General features: G+C 43.5%; 1 protein-coding gene across 1 annotated transcript in view; it reads left to right on the forward strand.

Annotated features, from left to right (window-relative positions):
* The first annotated feature begins 4,338 nt into the window (after window positions 1-4,338).
* The window catches only part of GDF10 (growth differentiation factor 10), a 27,744-nt gene continuing 7,864 nt past the window's right edge, over window positions 4,339-24,218 (forward strand). The window contains exons 1-2 of the mRNA XM_018567448.1: window positions 4,339-4,570; window positions 18,677-19,584. Of these exons, the coding sequence (XP_018422950.1) occupies window positions 4,339-4,570; window positions 18,677-19,584 (1,140 nt within the window). The remainder of the gene's footprint in view (window positions 4,571-18,676; window positions 19,585-24,218) is intronic.

The following is a 24,218-nucleotide window of genomic DNA, read 5'->3' on the forward strand; positions in this document are numbered from 1 at the left end:
GCTTTTAAGGATAAGCAGTGGACATTATAACTAAAAGTCTCTTTTTTTGTCTCCTTTTCAAATCCTTTTCCTCTTTCTCTGTACATCCCTTAGCCTTGATGAATTGTGTCGCCTGCACAAGCAATGGCAAGGCCCAGACTTGTGTAACTGAAACTCTTATATCAGGGAAAGAAAAAGAAGGGAGGTATTTTGTCTCTCCCTTGACATCTCTTTCCCTCTCTCTGACTTGTCATTGCTGTTCTCCAGTGAGACCCATTTCTTTCAGCAAAACACACTTTGCTTCATCCCCCCAGTCATATAATGGAGGCCCAGCAGAGCCAAACAAAAGTCTTGCCCTCCCGCTGCTCAGTAGTAAAACAAACTGGGGACGGATCAGCCATTCTTGTCTGTTGTTTAGTTTTTATGGTCCTTCTTCACCATGTAAAAGTATCCGTGTCCTGCGGGTTTTAATGCAAGTTAAAGAGCTGTGCTAAATCTGTGTTTGAATAGGGTGAGAGTAGAAGGAGGGAGGTGGTGGGGGCCAGCTTACAAGACAAGCCTGGGCCTAATATGGCCTCCTGCAGGTCTTCCTCTTTTTCACAGGACCTTGATTGTGTGGAGGCTGCTGACAGCACAAATAAGGCAACAAAGAGAGTTACGTATCCCCCCTCCAGAGGTCACTGGTGGAGCACCCCTCCGAAAGCATCAAAGAAGGACATTTATGGGCAGCAACAAGTTAATTGGCGTCAGAGGTTTGGGGTGCCAGAAATGCAAACAAGATTCTGAGAAGTTGGGAAAAAAATCATTATCTGCCTGTGATGCTCACCGGTCTTAATTTATCACCCATTTGACAGGATGGCATGAAAAGAAATGGAGATTTGAACAACAGAACTATACAGAAAAGAGCCATGTGCTAAGTGCTGTAGCCTACAGCAACCAATCAGGATTGTTCTTATATTGATCTCAAGAATCTAAAGGATCTAAATCTCCCATCGCCCAATGAATGGCTCCCACTCACCCAATGAATAAAATCCAAAACACAGACTATAACATACAAAATCATCTACAATTATCCCCCGGCAACATCAACAACCTTGTCTCAATCTATCATCCAAACCGCCCTCTCCGCTCCTCCTGCGTCCTCTTGCTCTTTAGTTTCTTTGGCTCCTCCTCCCATGCCTGCCTCCAGGACTTCTCCAGAACCTCTCCCATCATCTGGAACTTTCTACCCCAATCCATCTGCCTACCTTTTACTCTGTCTGCCCTTAGGTGATCTTTGAAAGCTCATCTCTTCAGGGAAGCCTATTCCCCCTCCTCCCATGCGTGCCTCCATGACTTATCCAGAGCCTCTTCCATCCTCTGGAACTTCCTACCCCAATCTGTCTATCTTTTACTCAGTCTGCCCTTAGTTGAAGCCTATCCCACCTCCACCTAAAATCTGTAAGTTTACTTCCTTCATCAGCTCATCCCTCACAAGTAATGCATTTTGTATTACTTGCTGTGCCCTTTAGGATTGTAAGCTCTTATGAGCAGGGTCCTCCTAGACGTCCTGTATTAACTTGTATTGTAACTGTACTAGCTCTTTTTTTTGCAAAGTGCCGTGCAAAATGTTGGCACTACATAAATCCTGTATAATAATAATAATAATTTGCAGCTTAACCGTCCTAAAGTTGGTCATCCTTGGCTTAAATGTTGTCCGACTCCAGCTGAATTGGGTGAAATCCAAGCTGTGGGTGACCCTGCTGAGGTTTTCAATCGACTTTTGTCAAAAGAGCTGAGTGGAAAATTGTCCTAACAGAATGTCAGCGTCCCTGTAAATTTGGCCATACACTGTTAGAATTTCATTGGAATGTTCATTTGAAATTGGTTGTCAGGCATTCGACATTGCCAGGATCTAATTTCTTTGCCAGGTGTGGCCACTGTGCCCATTGAAGTTAATGACCGGGTGAAAGTGGCTGCATCTGTAAGCAGCAGTCCACATGTACTTGTACACGATACGATTACATGCGTTTTGCAATAGATTATTATGTCTGGATGCATCTATCCTGCAACCAGTGACAGTTATTTATTCCAAACTGCATGTAATCATATCATGCACAATTACATGCGGACAGTTGCATACAGATGCGGACACTGTCACCCTGTCATTAACTTCAATGTGTACAGTGGCCGCATCTGAAGGAGACAGTTAGGACTTCTTAAAGGTTGTCCAGATCTGGTACTTGAATGGAATCTCAGACGTATTAAACAGGTTTCTTTCATGCCGAGCAAATGGACATTACAATACGTACGACTTTTCCCAACCAGAAATCACATTCATGGTTAGAATTTTGTTTGTTCAGATAAAATTTACATCCTGCTACCTCAAGTTTTCTTTGTTCTTATTGTCAAAAATGAACATCGATTACACCCCACTTATTAGAAAGTCAAACTAATGTTCCGAAAATGAAAATGTTCAAACAAAATTCTATTGGTTTGTTGCCGGCTTAACTTTTGGTAAACTGAACTAATGTTTCAAACATTTTCCCCCTTATATAATGGAACTGAGAAGAGGAAAAGGTGTCTGTAGTGTAAAGCAGGAGAGCAGTGTAGGGTGACAATGCTGCTTGTCCATGGATCCTGTGGAGTGAGTGTTGTCACCATAGGTTAGGAAGTGTGTTACTGGAAGGATCTCCTGTTGAAAATGAAGAGAAAAAAGAAAACGAATGCAGCCACTTCCCAAATTAAATGAAGGAGGACAAATATGCAGCATGAAGAATTCAGAACACCCTGTATGTATATGTTTCTGGGTCAGGGATTCAGAGAGTACTGAAGTCAGGGGCTCAGTATACCAGTGGACCAATGTGTGCTGAAGTTCTTCAGACTAGTACTTATAAGCTAAGCTTACCTTTAAGTCCCCATTTACACTTATGTGGGTGCAACAGTATGCGCGTTTTGTGCGTCACGTATAGGGCAGCACATTGATTCGATGTGCGGCCCTAAGAATAACAATCACACGAAAAAAGATCCCTGCACTTTTTTTCAAAACTTACTGCACCAAAATGCATGGCACTTTGTTACCATGTGTTTTGGTGTGATGTCACACACGTGAAAGTGCAAGGTGCAGCAAGGTGTGTAGCGAAACAATGGCATCATAGCACATTTTGCAAAGCGACCAGTATTTGGCACACGCTACCTTTGCACACATTGCAGCAGCGCACAGATGTGAACTGGACCTCAAACCCATGTGATAGACATTGCACATACATTGTACAGTGTAGCACGTAAATATGCCCTACATCCAGTGGTGAAGCTAGACATTCTGTCAGCCGGGGCAAAGGCTCAGAGTTGCTCCCCACCCAAGGGAGAAGTTCTCCATCCACACACCCAGTGGCGCCCCTCCTTAAGGAGCACTAGCGGGCCCATGCCCCCCGCCCAGCTTCGGCCCTGCCTAAATCCCACATGTTGTGCATTCATTTTTAGTGGCACCCCAAACACGCCAAGTGAGACGTGTGTTTTTCGCACGACAAACAAAAAATGTGCAGTTAAAGTGTGAAGCTTGAAGCTCACAAAAGTGCATGAGCTTCTTTTGCCCTATTTGCAGCATGTGACAAACGTGATATTGTGCTTCGCAAGTGTGCACAGGGGCTTTCAGCTGGTGTGTATGTGGGTCAAAGGGGTAATAAGGAAGGATTACACCTAAATATACATAAGGCATCTTTCAAAAAAAAAAATCTAAATAAATATTTTGGGATAACAATCACATTTTTGACAATATATTTTTAAAAACAATATTTTATTTTTTAATATTAGTATAAAAGGTTGAAATATTTTTCATAATAATATAATATTTTTTTATATTTTCAATTACAAAAGTTAAGCATTTTGAACTCCTGAGTGCTGCTTAGTCCAAGCATCCAGTTACTGAATGTATGAACTAGATGCAAAGATTCTCGCTCTCTGATTGGACACAGTAAGCCGGAGGCAAGTTGCGATTGGACTAAGATTGCTAAGATTACTCAGAGCCACGCCCCTTCTAACTCCAGCGTTTTGCTCCGCTTTGAATGTGACACCCGGGAGTGAGAGAACCACACAGGCGACCAGAGGGAAGCCAAGGACGGGTGACCAGGTAGCACAAGGACAGAGGGGGATCTAGCAAGAATAAGGGAGATCTAGCAAGGACAGAGGGAATCCAGAGAGGACAGGGGTGATCAGTGCAAGGAGACGATCTTGTGACCGAGGTTAACAGTCCTGTGACTTCGTGATCATCACATCTGTGATAGAATATTTATTAGGAGTTCAGAACTCAGTCATTAGGATCTAAGGAGGAAATCTGATTGTTAGCACAGATCATCAGACTGCAACCTGAACGTCCCAGTGATGTCTCCTTACTGGATGCTCTTGGTCTTCATGTCTGTGAGCACAGGAAAGCTGATTCGGGCTCCTGATTCCACTAGCCACAGAGATAGCCCATCAGCAGAAGCTGCAGGGATGCTGAACCCAGCCACCGATCCACTCTCTATGCATATGATGAGGCTATATGAAAAGTACAGTCGAGAAGGCAGCAGATCTCAGGATGGGAACACAGTGAGGAGCTACAGAGCCCAGCCAGGTAAATCCAATGTCAATGCATGTATGTGGTACTATGTAACTCCCTGGTGACAAACCTGTGGACCTGGACTACTTCACACAATCTTACTTTTTCTGTGTTGTTTACCCCTTTTCACTTTTAGTTTTTTCTTTATTTTGTAATGGATCAAGCTGAGAGAAATATCTAATGTGGCACCAAAACATTTAAAGGGGGGGGTGGAAGGGGGTGGAGAGTTGGTGTAGGAAACATGAATGTAAAGGCAGTAATCTCTTGCAGTACTATGCAAAACCTTTGACTGTCATCTGAGCCATGTCCCCAGTCTTTGAATGTCTTCTGAGCCATGTCTCCAGTCTATGAATGTCTTCTGAGCCATGTCCCCAGTCTATGAATGTCTACTGAGCCATGTCCCCAGTCTATCAATATCTTCTTCAACATGTCCAGTCTTTGAATGTCTTTCAAAACATGTCCCCAATCTGTGGATGTCTTCTTCAACATATTTCCTGCTTTTAAATGTCTAGTAAAGCATGTTCTCAGTCTATGAATGTCTTATGAAACAGTGTCCAGTCTATGAATGTCTTCTGAAACATGTCTCTGTTTATAAATGTCTTTTAAAGCACGTCGCCAGTCTATCCATGACTTCTGAAACATGTCTTCACTCTATGACTGTCTTCTAAAACATGTTCCTGGTGTCCAGCAAGGCTAAGCAAGTTTGCAGTCTCTGATATCTTTTTCAGCTTGCCCATAGTTTTTAACCATTACCTGTTGCACATCCCCAGTCTATAAATGTCTTCTGAAACATGTTTTCAGCCTATGCCTGCCTTCTAAAACATTTCCCAATTGTCCAGCAACTCTCAGCAAGTTTGCAGTCTCTGACAATCTTTTGTAGCATCCCTGTAGTCTGACTATTTCTTGATGCATGTCCCCAATCTATTAATGTCTTTTGAAACATGTCCCCAGTCTATAAATGTCTTCTAAAGCATGTTTCCAGTCTATGACTTCTGAGACATAGCTCCAGTCAATGATTGTCTTCTGAAACTTGTCCCCGGTGTCCAACAGCTCCTACAGCAACTCTGCAGTCTCTGACAATCTCTTCTACCATGTCCGTAGGCTTTGGTCATTTCTTGTTGCATGGCTCCATTCTATGAATGTTTTTGGAAACACGTCCTCTATCTATGAATTTCTTCTAAAGTATGTTCCTAGTCTATGCATGTCTTCTTCAGCATGTTACCATTCTTCTTATGTCTTGTGAAACATGTTCCAGGTTTGTGAATATCTTTTAAATGTCCCCAGTCTCAAATAACTCCTACAGCAAGTTTGCAGGTTCTCACAATATCTTGTAGCATGCCTGTGGTCTTTGACCATCACCAGTTGCATGTTTGCAGTCTCCCACAGCTTCTAGTAGCATTACATTGACTTAATATTATGTGTGGCCCATCAGCTACATCAGGAGCCTCTATATCATGAGAGTTGACCACCACTGATATAACTAGTTCTAATATTAGCTAGGACAAAAAAGTGGAAGAAAATGTTCTACCTTGGACTACATAAGTATTATAAAAGCAAATATGTGCAGAAATCAGAGGGTCCCATTTAGTGATCATACTACAGTAAAATAATAGTGAATAGTCAGGCTCCATTCACACATGAGCGGTTTTCTGCGCGTATTCGCGCATATGAATACGCTTGCAAACATAAAAACAAATGCATTGCAATGCGCATTGTTCAGACTCTTGTGGTGGCCGCACTGTACGAAACCGCGCATCCCACAAAATAGTCCAAGCATGATTTAATAGGCTGATTCCACGAGTTCAGGCTATAGTAATCCGAGGACTATAGGAAACCGCTAACGCTATATGTGAATGGAGCCTCACTGTGCTCTGTGCTTCATCATCATGCCTCAAATTCATTGGGGTACCAGACTAAAGCTGCCCTTCTAAATTCTAAATCGCTTGTCAGAGCATTTAATCTTGCCATCATTGAGCCAACTAATTTCAATTGAAAGCCCTTCAAATTCTGTCTAGATGTGCCACTTGCATAGAATCTAGATGTATGAGCACGTGAGCATTACAAAATATACGATTTTTCCTGAACGAAAATCACATTCATGCTTAGAATGTTGTTGTTTCAGATAAGAATCTAGTGTCAAGCACAAAGAGAATCATAGGTGTATTTCAGGCACTCCCATTGAAGTCAATGGGACTAAAAGCGCGATGCTTCCCTAGAAAAGCTCATTTATTTTTCTGAGCTACAAGAGACACAGCGAAAATATTAGGATTTTTCATGTTGAGCATTGTCATGTTTTGGGAATGTGTGAATGGCTATCCAGTAATGCTTTTGCTTCTGCTCAGCATGTTCCGGTCCACTTTTCTCAACTGTATCAAAAACTAGCACGATAAATAACAAAATGAGAGGCTGGAGCAAGAAAAAAAAAAAGCCTGTGACATCAACAGCAGTGATTTTCTATGAAGTATCAGAGATCAGTTTATTTCATAAAAGATAAAAAATACACATCTTTAAGTCTGAAAGCATCAAAACCTCTTGACAGTAGTGTCTGTATGCGTGTTTTATCCAGCCTACTGTCTGTCAAATCTGTCATAACTGTCATATAAGGCAGACTAAAGCACCCTTTGTTGTCGAGTAGCCTGAAGTGGAAAAGTTGTAGCTTTTGACATCTCTGATTCTGCAACAGGAATTGCCAAGGAGCTCCTGATGCTGCATTCTGCTTGAACGCTGCATTTTATTATTCAGAGCGGCTGTTCATAGGGTGAATTCATTTTTTATAGTGTTATATTGATGCGGATACTGACAGACAAGCAGTGACATGTTACTTTATTTGTCTAGTGAACTGATACATATCTTAGTGCTCTGTTCTTGGTAACAGATTGTCTTTAGTATGGACAGGTAGCCGATTTCTCCCATCAAGTTATTGGATGGGAAGTTGGCTCTGTGCTGAAAAACATTGATTCTTTTGTACCAATTAACACTTTAAGTACCTTTACTTCTAGCAGTGTCTGATAAACAAATAAATGTAATTAAAGGTATTTCATTCAAAAGTTTTGACCTTGGTTTTTTTTTTACATGATGACTGCTTAAAACTCAGTAGAAGTCTTGCTCAGTATCTATAGGCCCTATTTACACTTGAGGCTGACTGTATGAATTGCTCTGGTAGACTCATGCAAACAGCTGCCACCCCCCTAGGGGTGGACTTTTGTTGAAGGAGCCAGTCCACACAATGGACTTTTGTTGAAGGAGCCAGTCTAAAAATTCTCAGCCCAACTGTTACTACGACCAATCACCTGCAGTCATTGGTCAGGTGTAGCGGCACACAATAGCCCGGCAGCGTGGATGGGGGAAATTAGAATTTTTTCCCGTTCAGACCGCAGGGAAAAAAATTGATCAGTGTATGGCCAGCGTTATCCTAGGGGTAGAGGGATAAGTAATACTTACCTTATTCCCTGCTCCCTGGGGGTCCCTCCATCGCTGCGACCGGTCCCCCGAAGCTTCTTCTGTAAGACAACCTCTGGCCAATAGAACTGCATTGTATGTGATGACGGCTCACAACCCTGAGCACCAGAGAGAAAAGGAGAGCCCATCGGAGCGGAGGTTATGGTAAGTGATACCTCCTCTTCATATCTACCGTGGACTTAATGAGCATTTAACCCTTGCAGAGTTGGGCATTAAAGTGTAAGTCCATACAAAACTTTTTTCTAGTTGTTGAAGGACCAAAATAGGTTTAATCCTCTAACAGATATTTAAAGCACCTTGACAGTGATATGTCCTCCTGCCATAGTTTTAGCTGGAAGATTGTTCTCTTTAAAATCCTAATATCTGTGAGCAGGGGACATTGTAATACGGGGGTCACTGGCTCTCTAGTAGAATATTCATAGCAATATATGTAGAATGTGTGTGTGATCAATTAACAAGCGGATGGCGCCACCAGAAGCAACATCAAGACAGAGCATCACAGCGGTCGCATCATTAGGACTCCGCCTCCCAATGTCAAGATTCAGTTAAAGGGCTCAGGGGCAGGTGGTAGCAAGGGGTTAAAGTTAAAAAAAAAAAAAAACTAGGTGGGGGGGGGGGTCTCACGCTTCATCTACGTAAGGGGTGGGGAACCTCCAGCCCTCCAGCTGTGGTAAAACTACAAATTCCATGATGCATCTGTCTCTGGGAGTCATGCCTGTGGCTGTAAAAACCTTGCGATGCCTCATGGAATTTGTAGTTTCACCACAGCTGGCGGGCCGGAGGATCCCCGCCCCTGATCTAAGTGCTGATTTTTGAAAATGGTGCATCAGTGCCTGGCTCGGCTTACACAGCCATGGTATCCACTCACAGATCCTTTGACAGGCTCTGTGAATGGAGAAATTAGAAGTTCCATCAGCCACTGCAGCAGAGGGACTCATAGTTCTCAGTGGAATACAAGTGTAGTGACCATTGACTCTTCCTCCCATCCATGTTAATGAATGTCCATACCGAGGTAAGGACATGGACAGGAGGCAGCCAGAGCATTGCACATGTGATCCACTGATATCGGTTGCAATGCTTGCAAGAAGTCTGCAATTATTATTTTTTCTAAAACGTGGATTTTTTATTTTTAAAAGCTAAACTCCGGGATAAGCAAATATTGTATACATACAAGAGTCATGTGTATTCTTACTTGAATCTTGGTGAGCTGTGTGCATGTCTTCCAGATCTGTGCAGTAATTCATTGTGAAGCTTCCTGTAATAAAGACCAGTCACTGCTCTCTCTCCTAGTGCAAAGTGACTGTTCGTGTCTATGCCTCCAGTATTTTTCTGCAGTCTGTAGTGGGTGGGGCCTGTTGGGCCCCTCCCACAACATTGCTCTATGCACAGGCTATGTGCAGCACAGTGATTATGTCACTGCCACTTTCGTATGGTAATATCTGAGGTTCCAATGGTTTTTTGGGCAAACATAGTAGATTTCTATTCTTTGTGGCTATTGATAGGGATATACAGTATTTAAATGAAGGTTTTTGTGACTGGAGTTCAGCTTTAAGCTTTTGTAGTGCCAAGGTACTCTGTGCTGTCTGTATTGGAATCACCTCTGTGGTTCTGTTCATGGTGGAGATCTCAGTAGCCATGGAAGAGTTAATGCTGCCGAGATGTTTCCAGCACAGTCAGCTGCTGTAGTACATTGTATATGTAATACAGCCACATTCCAAGGTCAGCTTTTTGGGGCTAATCAAGCTGATCTGTCTTGGTGGTGAAACATATAGATCGGTCCTCTCTGCATTTTATTCTAGATAATGACTGACACGATGTCTAGTAGAAATAGAGATTATATGAGAGGCAGCACCACCTTCATATGAGAGTACATCCCCCCCCCCCACACACCTTAGTCCAACGCTCCTGCTGACAGCAGGGTTGTTTACGTCTAAGTTTAGTTGGTAGTTGATGAGATTTTCTTTCTGTGCTGTTTTGTCTATTTTGCTTTTTAGCCCACAGATACCCATTATCTACCCTCAGAGATCTGTTTTTTTATTTGCATTTTTTAACTGCGTGACTGTGCTGAGATCAGAAAGCCCATTACATTTATTTTATAGGCAACTTACTGAGGGTTTGAAAGTATATTTAAAGCTGAACCCTGGGCTCAAAAACTGTCATTTAAATATATTCCTCAATAGTCACAATGGATATAAAAATCCATCTTCCACACTTTTCGATTGGCTGGTAGTCACCCATCATATTTAGCAGCTAGTAGTGAGATAACAAGGCTTTCAGAGTTCTCTAATTGAAAACTAACACCTATATACAGGCTCCTGTTGGTGTTACAGATTAAAAGCTATTTCTGTATGTAGGTATTATAGGTTTGTTTTAATAGTTAAAACAGCAGTTCATCAGATTATCATCTAAAAGTTGATGCACTGAGCAGTTTTTGGATCTGTCCTACTCCAAAAGTGGCATGTGTGATAGTTTTGGGAGTGTAGTTTTCCGAATAGGCGTGAGAGCAGCATGGTCTGCCACTTTACGATGGGCTTGTATTGTCATCGAGCTGTATGTAATATAATCATTGTTATTTCTGTTAGGAGGAATCCTGCAGTAAAAGTTCTTACTGTCTGGGCCTGGTCTGTGAACCATGCCTGAGAACGAGGGTCCTAATTACATCCATCTGTCAAGTCATCTGACTGCCTGGGAAACAAGTCATTAGAGTTATACCTAATACAGTATTCTACTTATGATGTAAGCAGGGAATTCTGAGAAGTCTTCATTCCAGAGTACCATGTACTGTTGAATCAATTTCCTTCCATGGGATGCCCTCCACTTCCCTGCCAGAGGCTAGGGAGCAAGTAAAGGGTAGTGTTCGGTGATTTTTTAATCGAGCGTAGTAGAAGGGTGAACTTAAAGAGGAACTTCACCCCGGCATAATTTCCATCCCACCACCCCTCTTCCACATTGCAGTAATTTCCTGTACATGCGCGAATGTGATGCAGGTATTCGGGACCTGGCAGAGACCTGCAGCACATTTGTGTGTGCAGAACAACAAAGAGCACTGCTCTGGCAAACCCACAAGGCATTCGGTCATCCCTATGTAATTCTCGCCTGGATAAAGTATCAGGAAGTGCGGTAGTGCAGCACAAAAAAATGTCTACTTTAAAAAAATGGGAGGGGAAAGGAACCAGAAGGTAAATACTTTTATTTCGAGTTCAATAGTTTTTTATTGCAGTATAAAAGTATAACAAGAGTATCCTCTGCAAGAGGTAAGACATCAATCTCATGTAGAGAGAAAAAAAAACCAACATCAGGTTCGCGGTCTGAGCCTCTGTATATCAGTGACGACAAAAGTATATTATAAAGTACACAGATTCTTGATAGCGTCTAACATGTGCTATCTATAATTATGCAGATATGTACGCCAGGCTGTCATAGTTCCTTGTTTGTTATAATGCAATAAATTCCTTTAGGCAAATAAGTTGGTGAGGGCTGACCACATGTATCCATACCAGGCAGTGATATTTGAAGTACAAGCAAGTAAAACTACAGCTCGTAGTGGTTAAGTAAATAGCACAACCCAAATGTTGTATCCATTGTAACGTACAGTTGTTATCGCGTGCAACCGATTATTGGTGCCCAACACCTGGTGGATACATATGCCAGCCCGGTGGGGTACAATGGCATTAGCCAAGGTTTCAGAGCGGCTTAGTAGTAGAGTTTAGAGCAAGATGTGGAAGATCACAGTGTAGAGGACTGTCATACCATCTCAGTGGGGGCAGACAGTCATATAAATGAAAGAAAGGGGAAAGAGTAGGATGAGAGTGTGAGGGGGTGGGGGGGTGAGGGAAGTGGCGGATAGCGGTGCCTGGGGGAAGTATGGAGCGTGGACCATGTACCTTCAAAAGGTAAAATCTCAGATCACATTTTCAACAAGGTTCTATCAAAGTTTGGCGGGAAGAAATGTTCAACCCATGGTTACATAGTATTTGAGGTTGAATAAAGACATTAGTCCATCAAGTCCAACCTATTAGGATCTCATTCTAGGAGTACCCGTACCCCTGTATATTACGGTCCCTTAAGAAATCGTCCAAAAGTTTCTTGAACAATTCCACATTATTTGCTGAAATCACCGCCTGTGGCAGTGAGATGAACAATTACGGAAACAGTTTGGCGAGCTGCCCGGTGGGACATGGGCCATGCGACTGGGCACCACCTGTACAGGACCTTGTATTTGGTCTCCACTGCTGACGCATTGCGTGAGCAGGACGTGGTTGCCCATATCTGTTACCATGGCATTTCGTCCACCGCCAACCCCAGGTCAGTAGCCCAGCTGTTTATGTATTTGTGGGTAGAGGGAGCGCCCACGGCAAGGAGGTTTGCGTATATTAGGGAGACCAGGGACGGCAAGTGGGGATCATCCCTACAGCTCCTCTCAAACTGTGTCAGCAAGGGACAGCCCACCGGGAAGCAAATTGTGGATGTAACAAAAATTTTTATTTGTAGATAACGAAAGATTTCACTTGCCGGTAGGCGGTATGTAGTGCGTAGTTGGGGGAATGCTTTAAAGCCTGTGGGGGTGATGAGCTTATGTATCTGTGTAGTGCCCACTATGCCCCAATGCCGATAGGACAGAGCCGACTCCATCCTTGGAGTAAATGAAGGGTTATGTAGAAAAGAGAGGAGGGGCATATGGGGCGACACCAGGCCTCCAGAGTATTTGACCCCATCCCATACTCTTAAGGAATGCAGAGTGATGGGATTAGTCAGCGACTTCCTATGTACGGGGGTTAACCAGAGAAGGTTTTGTATTTAAAGGGGGCTGCTACCGATCGCTTCTAGTGCTACCCACAAGGGAGTTTCCTTGAGCGCATGTAATTTAGTGAGTTGTGATATTAGGGCAGCCTGGTAATATTTAGCTAAATTGGGGACGCCTAAGCCTCCCGCCCTACGGGGTTGGCACAGGATCGTCTTGGAGACCCGGGACCTGCAACCTTGCCAGATGTATCTGAGAAGTTGTCCCTGGAAGACATTCAAGTAATGCGAGGGTACCGCTACTGGGAGCACACGGAAAAGATTGAGCAGTTTCAGGAGGTATGACATTTTGGCGGCCGCTATTCGGCCAAGCCAGGTGAGGGAGTAGGTTGACCAAATGGAGAGCAGAGTTTGAAGTTTACGCGAAGGGGCGGGTAGTTAGCATCAAACAGGGTGTGATAGTCATTAGTGAGGAAGACCCCAAGGTATTTAAGTTTCACACTTTCTCACTGATATTGGAAGGACTCTTGCACCGTCACTAGTAGGTTTGGGGGGAGATTAATATTAAGGGCTTTAGATTTTTGGTGGTTGACCTGTAAGCCCAATAGGGAGCCGAAAGATGTGAGGAGGGCTTGCAGATTGGGCAGTATAACAATTGGGTTTGTTATTGTAAGGAGGACATCGTCTGCAAACATACTTAACTTATAGTGGTGACCCGCTACAGGTAGGCCCGTAATGTATGGGGAGGATCTAATGAGGTGAGCTAAGGGCTTGATGGCCAGGGCAAATAGAAGTGGTGAAAGTGGGCATCCCTGGTGTGTGCCGCGTAGTATCTGGAAGGGTTTGGACCTAAATCCCACGTACTGGAAACCACAGCCGAAGGGGAATAGTAGAGGGCAGCAACCCAGGACCTAAAGTGCGGACCGAAGCCCCAGCTTTCCAGAAGGTGAAATAGATATTGCCACGATATGGAGTCAAACGCCTTGCTAATATCAAGGGATAGGAGCATGGTAGGTATCTGCCGTTTCCTTGCCAGTTGGGTGAGTAGTGCTATCTTGCGGATATTATCGCTCGGCCGGCAGGTGGGCATAAAGCCCACTTGGTCTTTGTGGATCAGGTTCCCTATTCCCGAATTCAGCCTGGTGGCCATGATTTTGGCCAGGAGCTTGACATCAATACTGAGAAGGGAAATGGGCCGGAAATTGGAGGGGGCAGAGTTATCTGTGTCAGGTTTGGGGAGCATGACTACAGTGGCTGCTAAAGAGTTAGGGTGGAATAGATGGCCGGTGCGGATGGAGTTAAAGGCGTCCCGCATCAGTGGTGTTATTAAGTCGGAGTAGTTCTTATAATAGGTGGCAGTGTACCCGTCCAGACCTGGTTTCTTGGAAGTCTTCAGCGTTTTAATGGCTAGTGCCAATTCTGCGTCTGAAAGAAACGAATGGAACATGTCCATTATTTTAGCTGGGTTGCTAGTGAATGAAGCCCCCGTAACTCTGAGTCTGTAGGGCTGCGTCGCAGGGTCCGTTTTGCGCAACCTAGAGGCTAGGAGTGAGTCAGGCTTGTTCGCCTTAAGGTAGAAAAGGTGTTTTGTGCGTCTGAGTGCGTTCTCCGCTCGGTAGGTAAGATGCAAATTTAGGTTCCAACGCGCTATGTCTAGAGCTTTTTTGTGTTGTATGGTCGGTTGGCGTTGGTGAGCAGACGAGCGCTCCTGGAATTCGCGTTCCAGGGAGTGTAGGCGGGCAGTGTATTTTTTCTTAAATATAGGGGCAGTTTTGATGCAATGTCCCCCTCATCACCGCTTTGTGGGCCTCCCAAACGATCAGCTTGTCTGTGTCTGGGACACAGTTCAGGCTAATGTAGTGCATAAGGTGGTAGCGAGGGGATGCCTTTAAAGAGGAGTCGGAGAAGAGGGAGTTATTAAAGGACCAAGAGGGGGTAGTATCACTAGCTAACAATGAGAATAGGGAGATCATGACGGCTGAGTGGTCGGACCAGAAATATGTGGTCTATACGAGAGAATGAGTTATGGGGGTTGGAATAGAAAGTGTAGTCCCGCTCGGTGGGGTGTGTTTCACGCTAGCTGTCTACAAGTGAGTGTCGGGCCAAAAGAGAGCGTAGAGCAATAGAGCGGGTGTTAGAAGTGGAGGAGGAGTCCGATCTGACTAGAAAGGGAAACAGCACTGCGTTAGTGTCCCCGCAGAGCATCACGGTGCCTGTTTGATGTTGCGCGATCAATTGTAGAAGGTGTGTGAAAAAAGGGAATTGGTTCGTACTGGGTGCGTAGTATGTAACAATGGTTACTTCCGTGTCGTGCAACATCCCTGTGAGGAGGAGGTATCTCCCCGCCGGGTCTCTGATCTCCCCTGTAAACACAAACTGAGCTGCTCCCGCAAAAGCAATGAGGACTCCCCTATGTTTCGTGCTTGCACTGGCTAAATAGACCTGAGGGTAGCGTCGGCCAAAGTACGAGGGCGTGGAGTCGCGGGAGAAGTGGGTCTCCTGCAGACACACCACATCCGCTCCCAAGGAGCGAAACTGGTGGAACGCCGTTGTTCTTTTATGGGGGGAGTTAAAGCCCTTCACATTAAGGGTAAGGATTTGTACCGGTCTTATGGTGGAGGCCAAGGGTGATAGCTCATTAAATTGCATCCGCTGAGTGAAGGTCTGGTGCATGTAGGCGCTCTATCTCCCAACTTCTGGGAGTGGGTATGGAAGGGGGGAGGGAGGGGAGAGGAAAGAGTGCAGCTGAAAAGGGTAGTGAGAAAAGGAGAGAAGAAACAAAAAGACATAACAATAAACGTTTTAACAGTTCTATTACCAAGTTCAATAAGACCTAAGTAGGTTCTAAAATGAACCCAGACAGGTCGGGGCCCTCGGGAGATGTCCAACACACAACGGCCCATGCGGGGGTCACAAGTCCTCTCCAGGCCCGAACAACCTCTATACAACAAAGCTTCATAACGTGTGCGGTTTGTCAGCTATAAAAGTTAACGTGATATAACCCAGGTTAGGAGAAGGGTGGGTGGGTGACTGAGTCTCAGAGGAGAGCCTAAAGGGGAAGCCCCAGCTGTATGGGATATTGCGGGCCTGCAGGACTTCAGGACTGGTTTCATCTCCCTCCTCTTGGCGATAGTGGATGGAGCCAGGTCCGCGAACACTTGGTAGTCGTACCCTTGGAATGTTAGCGGGGACCGGTTTTCGAGTCGCCTGCAGGACGCTCTCTCTGGTGCGGAAATATAAGAATTTAGCGACCACATCCCTGGGAGGGCCCGACACAGGTTTCTAGGCGAGGGCCCGATGGATGCGCTCAAATTCAAGTCTTTCAAGCGGGTAGCAGGGTAGAAGCTCCTGCAAAAGGGCTGTGATGGTGGCTTGGAGGTCTATTACCGTTTCAGGGATCCCTCGGAAGCGGAGATTGTACCTCCGGGAGCGATTCTCCAGGTCTTCCAGCTTGTAGGTTTTCATCCCTCAGGGAGTCCAGGTCTCGGGCATATGTATCCAGCGTTACCGTCCATGCGGGCCTCCAGATCTGCTGTGCGATGACCCAGATACCTGATTTCCTTGGTCAACCGCTCTGTAATTAGCTTGGATGTGGTCTGTAGGGCCTTATTCAGCATTTTATCAATCCGAGCCAGAAGTTCCTTGTGGTCAGTAATGACTCGAGTAGGAGACGGGGAGCTGGCCTGGCTATCTCCGTCGTCTTCTCCTCGTGGGACAGAAGCCGCACGAGTGAAGGGAGAGGCGTGTAGGCCGGTCGGCGCCATCTTGAGGGCCGCCCCCCACGGCTAGTGCCTCCTTGATGTTTGGTGGCTTCTGATTCGATTTAGAGCCCGGGCGCGACATAGTTCCGTCTCTCAAGTTGTTGAGGGTGCTGTTCGGCGATCTGGGGACAGTTGTGGGTCAGTCTGGAAGGCTGTAGAGGCTATTCGGGACCCGGCAGGTACGGAGCCGATCTAAGACGCGTCCGTCCTAGCTCGTCGCGCGCATGCAACCAAATACTTTTTTTTTAAATGAGTGAAGGGCCGCTTTTCAGAGCTTTTCTTTTATCAATTGTAAAAAGTAGAAGAAATCTAAAAATTATCTGGCTAGTGATATCAACCTTATAGATACCATTAATTTTGCTGTGGCATTTGTCTAAATGTCTGCGGTCGGCATACTCATATTCACATACTATGTCTTGCAAAGATGAGAATGTTAAATCATAGGATCAAAGAATCGGCCCAAATGATGCCCTGGAACTGCTTCTTTTATCATTCTCTATCAAATCAAGCACATGGAAACTTTTTGGTCATTCGCATTTCTGCAAACATTGGATATGCTGCTGTGCCTTTTTCAATTGTTTTTAGTGGTCTTCTAGATTTGTAGGACTCCACACATCCCTAGAAAACAATACACAGTTAAAATACACATGCTGTGTGTGATTGATCTTAAAAGCCAAAGCATTTGTCATTCTGTCCACTTTTTTGATTCAGTGTGACACAACTTCTTTTATATAGAGGTCATGTGTATCTAAAGCCAATATTTTTTTTTTAATTTAGTTTTTGATAGTAATAAGGGGTATGAACCCTGCTTGTTTTGTATCCTCCCACTAGGGAGATTCACCCTCTCCATTTTCACTGGGACAGAAAGACAAGGAAAATCCAAATTTTTTGAGTTGCCACTAGGACAGGAAAACTTCCAATAAGGACACTTGTTCCATTGACAACTGTCTAAGAGGGCATTTCCCTCACTTTGGAGAACGTTTCTCTTACTTCCTGTTGTTTCTACTGGGCAGAAAACAAAGGGAATTCTCCCCAGTGGTGATTTTTGTGCTTTTGGAACACATTTGCTTGTGATGCTGGAACGCTTTTCTTGCAGTCAGTCATATCAGAAGCCTGATATGATGCAAGGACACCATTCTTGCTATATCTCACATACAGAAAGTCTGATGTACATAATGAAGATGTTTCTCACAGCCACCAATCGAATTGAAACCTACCTTGATAATGTCATTTGTGATATGGGAACTAAGAGAGGAAGTTACACAGCATAGGCCACGGAAAGTCCTATTGACCCTATGAGGTAGTCTGTGTGTGCAGTGGATTCAGAGGTAACATAACTAAGAAGGTGACTGGAAAATAGTAAAACTAAACCAGGAAAATATAAGAGTGTTGGTTGTGGATGTGCTGTTTGTGGATCACAAGATTGTAACCAATCATTTGATACATCAAAAAGTAAACATCTTTTCAATTATATATTCAATATAATTAGTTATATATTATTTAATTTAGTGGCTTGCCTGGGGGTTTATTTTAATGTATGGATTGGTGCATTGAGAGATTAATCCACATACAATAGAGACTGGTCACTGAGAGCTTGTCACATAGTATGAAGACTGGTGGTTCAGGATAAAATGCACATTCTCTGGACAGTGGCCACTGTGGGATGGACACATCAAATGGGGACCATTTATTGAGGGCTTAATAGTCATGCACTGGATAGTTCACTGAGGACATCTAGAGACATTTACCCACCCTGCACTTATCTTGCTGCTCCTTTCTCTATTAAAATGTATTAAAATGTGTGTCACTGTATCCTACCTACTTTTTTAAATACAAGGGCCTGTCTATGTACTTTTTACAAGTACTATTCACAATTGTTAAGTTCAAAGACTTCCAGAGAAATACATTATGTGAAAGGTTTTTATTATTTCATCTGTTTTTATGACAGTGAACGTGCTTGTTTGTAACGTAATAATTAAGTAAGATGTGTGTTACAATTTAAAAATCTAAATGACAAATACTTCTTTGTATAACTTAATTATGCAAACACATTGAAGACCTTGAATGCATCCACCCATGATGTCTGGCGGTTAATCCATCCATAAATAACAGATTGACATTAAACGGGTGTTCATTACATTAAAGCTGCTTTTTCTTACAGATTTTTTGGCTCCTCGTCCCACGTATCGCTTCAATTTAACTTCTCTCCAGTCATCTGAAGTTGTCTTGGCTGCCACTCTCCATTTTGGACCAGACAAAAGCCCTAGGCCTCCTAGAGAGTCCTTCTGCAAACGTTCCAAAAATGCTTCTTGTCGCCTCTTGCTACCATCTCTATCACAGAAGATCAGTGTCACCTTTCGAAGCCTCGTTCACCACACAGACTTGGGTATGGTGAAATGGAATGTCAGCAGTGCTGTTCCCTATAAAAAGGGGGCCTGGCATACCAAATACATAACTAGCATTATCAAGGAGGCCCAACATCAACAAGACTTGTTTATTTCGATTGAGATCGACTTTGGCCATAAACTCCCTACAGTCTTTGAGACTAACCCTAGCGAGGTTCCATATATCTTGGTATTTGCTAATGATAGATCAATTGCAGAACCCAATAGTGTGGCTTTGACCTTACAGAGATATGACCCATTTCAGCCCAATGGTGGAGAACCAAAGCAAGAGTCCAATGCGTCTTCAGAAAGCAGAGTGAAGAGGGAAATCCCTTTTGTGACTTCCACCCATGATAATGAACTCCCAGGTGTCAAATATGTACGTTACAGCAAACAGGACTTGTGGGAAGGTACTTACAAAGCCCTTAAGCAAAAACCCCCAAAGAAAGAGAAGAGAAAAAAGGGTCCTGAAAGTTTGGACACTGTTTTAAAATCTCCAGTGCTGCACTTTGATGAGCGGACCATGAAAAAAGCACGAAGGCGACAGTGGGATGAACCCAGAGTATGCTCTCGACGATACTTAAAAGTAGACTTTGCTGACATTGGATGGAGTGAGTGGATTATATCTCCGAAATCTTTTGATGCTTACTACTGCTCTGGAATTTGTGAGTTCCCCATGCCAAAAGTAAGTGATGGGCATATTTCTAAAATCTATAAATATGAAATCCAAGCAAGCAGTTTAAAAGACAAATTAACTACACACCTTTTACCTTGCACATAGTTTGCTTCCTGCATGGGATAGCTGTAGATACAGCTGGCTAAAAGTATCCCTATAGCCTTCCATGTGTCCATGGCAAGAAGCAAAATGTAAAAATATTGGTGCAATAGATACAAAAAGAGTCTGTGTAAGTCTCAGACAATGAATAGAGGTAATGAATACTATTTAAAATGTCATAATTTTATAGCAAACTGCCTTGTGATATTACATTTTCAAGGAAGCGAAATTTGGACTTTAAAGAGACCCTGTCCCCAGGCCATTCATTTTGACCACAATCTTCTGATTACATTATATGTGCATTCAATGTATTTTGTGCCTGTTATCTGCCTGTGTAGACATCCAAAAGCCTTGAGAGTGCTGCTGGGTGCAACCTTGGATGTAATGTCAGCAGTCCCAGGTGACTCAAAGCTGTAACTCAAGTGACACACTCTATAGTATTCCCCTGTGCCCAGGCCCCTCTGCCCAGGAAGCTACATGAAAACTTATATTAACAGTTGAAGAGCAGAGGAGCTGGGTCAGTACAAATAGTAATTAGGACACTCCCAGAAGAGAAGAGGGCTCTGATCTGCAAGGAGGGAGGGGGCTGTGCTAGGGAAAAATATTCAAGTTTTCTAGCAAGTTCAAAGGCACATTGCAAGTGAATAAAAATCATTTATGGAAAGAAAAAACACAGCAAGTAGGAATTTAAAACAATTGATTTTGTTGTGCTTCTACCTGCAATTTTTTTAAGTTGGTGACATGGCTTATTAACCGTTTCTTATAGCCTCTGCTCATATATTGAGCATTGTTTATACTCTTTCAGGGCAGATAAGAAATATATTTAAAAGTAGTATTAAAATCTCAAACTTGTTTTGAATAATGAATCCAGATCAAACAAATATACATTGCCCAGCAAAACATTGCTTTACTTTTTTGCCCAAACACTTACAATCATCATGTGTCGGAACAGCTGCTTCCAACTCTCTCAGCTTCCCTGAACTTCCTGTCCAGTACTAGATCACAAAGGACAATGCAGGCTCCATCAACTGTTCACCTACTAGCTGAGATAAGGGAGGACAGCGAGGAGGGGGCCAGGGAGGAGGGAAGTAGCTTGATTTGCTGTGTCTGTGTGTATGTGGAGACACACACCGCTTACTAGGACACACAAGGGTGACTGCATAGCACTCTGCTTGAGTCACTCTAAAACAGCAAGTTGCTGACTCTGCAGGAAACTAAAAATTCCAGCACAAGGGGCGAAGGGGGTTCTTCAAAGTAAGATCAGTTAGGGTCTGGAACTCACTGCCACAGACAGTGATTTCAGCAAAGAATGTGGAATTGTTCAAGAAACTTTTGGACGATTTCTTAAGGGACCGTAATATACAGGGGTACAGGTACTCCTAGAATGAGATCCTAATAGGTTGGACTTAATGGACTAATGTCTTTATTCAACCTCAAATACTATGTAACTATGTAACTATGTAAAACGTTTAAACATCAAGGAGCAGCATCCACTGTAAGTGATTTTGAAATAGCTTAAAATCCTTTTGACTTTAATATCTATATTTTATCATAATATCTATCCTAGTTTTTTAGGTACCATTCGTGCCATAAAACTAAATTTCTAGAAGGGGCTGATTTCCTGTACACGCAGGATGTGAAATGCACTTGCAGAGATTGTTCACATAATAAGGGAAGTATTTGAACTCCTGCACACATAGGAAATTAAATACAGGAGGAGAGCGCTATAAGATGTGAACACCAATACGCACAGCTCCCTGCCCAGTATATGTGCCACTAGTGAAATCTGCAGTCCAGCACATACAGCTCAGCTCACTTTATCCATGTTACCAGTGAGATCTGAACTCCAGCACTCAATTACACGCAGTTCCCTCCTCAGTGTCAATGTCACTAGTGAGATACCTCAATCCATTGTATGACACACAGCATCTCATACTTTTCTATTATACACAGTGCCTTATACTTTAGTATTACTGTATATGCATTGATTCAGGACTTCTGTTACATGCTGTGCTTTGTCTCTGTCTAGTATACGCAGTGCCTCATGCGTCTGTATTTTGGTGGTAGCTGATACTCCTCCATGCAGTGTGTTATACCTCTCTGTTATTCACAGTGCTTTTTACTGCAGAGCTTCATAACTCTGTGTTGCCTGCATTGTTTAATATATCTGTATTATATAGAGTGCCTCCTGTGTATTGTGCAAAGTGCCTCATTCCTCCTGTAATACATGATATCTGTATTACATACAGCTTTTCACACCTCTTAGACACAGTGCTTTTCTCTGTGTCCCAGATTATTCAAGCTCAGATATTTACCAATGTAATCTATCGATTCATTCAACTTTGACTTGTGTAAAGCTGGCCACGTACATTACAATCTGATTGAACAATCTACTAAGGCTATATTAAGCTGTACTTGAAAAATTTTGACAACTGCTTTGCGCAAACTGTTAAGCTCGCCATAGACATTAAAAATGGATGGATGTGTATGCACTATCACATTTTTTTGTGCTGTCTTTTAGGCCAGTTTTTTTTAAAGTAGAAGCCCTGTAGACACACGCTCCTATTGAGGGACTTCTAGAGAGCTGTGACATGAAAGAGAACAAGGAAGAGCTTACAACAGCCTCCATGCAGAGGCATTAATAAACGACATAGGAATAGCTAGGAGCAGTGGCAGAACTGCGACCCAGGTGGCCGCTATGGGGCCCGGGGCACAGGGGGGGCCGCTTGGGTCGCTATAGCATCACAGGTTGCTGGCTGTCACTAGCGACTGGGAGGAGGAGCGTGCCGCTGTCCAGATCACTGACAACCTGTCAGTGATCTGTGCAGCGGTGCCTTCCTCCTCACAGCGACTGCTGAGTCAGTCACAGCCAGCAGCTTGCGGTAGAGGAGGCAGCGCCTGGCAATACTGGAGGAAGGGGCCAGGCCGACAAAGGTGGGGCCCACTGGCGATGGAGAAGGCTGACAGCTGATCGAGGCTGACAGGTAAGAGGTGTGCAGGGGTGTGACCAGCCCACCTGAGACCCTGCAGAGCCCACCATAGAGAGCCTATGGTGGGCTCTGCAGGGTCACTCTCAGGTGGGCTGTGTGGGATCTCAGGTGGTCTCTGCAAGGGGCGTAACTAGAAAACACAGGGCCCCATACAAATTTTTGCTATGGGGCCCTGTGATTTCTAGTTACGCCTCTGGCTAGGAGACACTGTCACCTTGCCCATTCATTGACTAGGTCTTTGTAAAAGGCCTCAGAATCCCCTGATACTCACCATGCCAGAGCTTCCTCGCCTCTCCTGCCTTCCTAGTATCGGCTGTGGTCAGAGATGTTGTGAATGTGTAAAAGGATGAGAACGTAGGGATATCTCAGTCATTGATATCAGTTATGTGCCTGCTCTAGTTTTTGAATGTCACAAAGGGGCACGAGAACTTTGGCTGTAGCATAAACTGTAGTAACATGGAGAATGTTATGGAGCCCTGAATTTCCCATTAAGCTACAGGAAATCTTGATTTGCATCTATTTCCAAAGAATGTGACTCGATCTGGCAAGCCTGCAAGTGGTGAATGTCACAAAAGTTTGAATGGAGCCTCCAGAACTCACATATCATTTTTGAGTGTCGGATTATTTTAGTGCTTGTAAGAAAACATAGCAAAGCAGACAAGAAATGGATATTTTTCTACATGCATATATAGGAATAATAAATACAGTGGGAACTCCAATAAAGCCCAAGAAGAATTAAGATAGTTACAAGAGATGACAGTTATACTGACCAGAACTGAATGGTGTGAGTTATGTTGTCTCTGATCTCTGATTTAGCCACAGAGATCATCTTTCCTTCTAGAACATCTTCATGCACATATATGTAAAAACATTTAGCTAATAAGTGTTTTCCTTTAGAAGGCATGAAATCATTATTTAGTTCAGGTAATTACCTGGAAATTGTATTTATATAAAATGTCATATAGTGATAGATTTAAATCATCTGTTCTCAGATAAGGGCTGGAATGAAGATAAACTAGCACCTTTGTATAATGCTGGCCGCACATTGGTAACATTTCGGCCACTTCACAAGAATTAGTCGTAATTGTACAGTGGGCTGCTCTGAACGCTTTTGAGAAATTGTTGGCTGAACAGTGAATGCAACCGATGCCTGTTGCTGTCAGAATACAATAACCACAGCAGGAGGTTCATCCATCCATGCTGTTTATGGTGGATGGAGGAATCTTAGATTTTTTTTTTTTATTCAGCTCACAAACCAAATGAAAATAAATCTATTAGTGTATGACCAGCTTAAGTCATTGGTGAGGTAAATAGTCTTAAGGGAAGGTGTAATAATTGCAGAAAGCTTGAAAGTATTAGAACATGAAGGCATGAAAGCATCCAATACACTGTCTGTACCGCAAGAATGATGGTAGAGAGGAACTACCTTGAAGTCCCTTTAAGTTCATTTAACAATCTTAGTTTTTTGAAGTTTATCACCAACTGACCACATGCAGTGTCATACAAAACTTTATCAAACATTTTCTTTGAGAAAAAAAAAAAATTATATATATA

Source organism: Nanorana parkeri, unplaced genomic scaffold, assembly GCF_000935625.1.
Source record: "Nanorana parkeri isolate BGI_ZX_2015 unplaced genomic scaffold, ASM93562v1 scaffold1050, whole genome shotgun sequence".
Taxonomy (NCBI): domain Eukaryota; kingdom Metazoa; phylum Chordata; class Amphibia; order Anura; family Dicroglossidae; genus Nanorana; species Nanorana parkeri.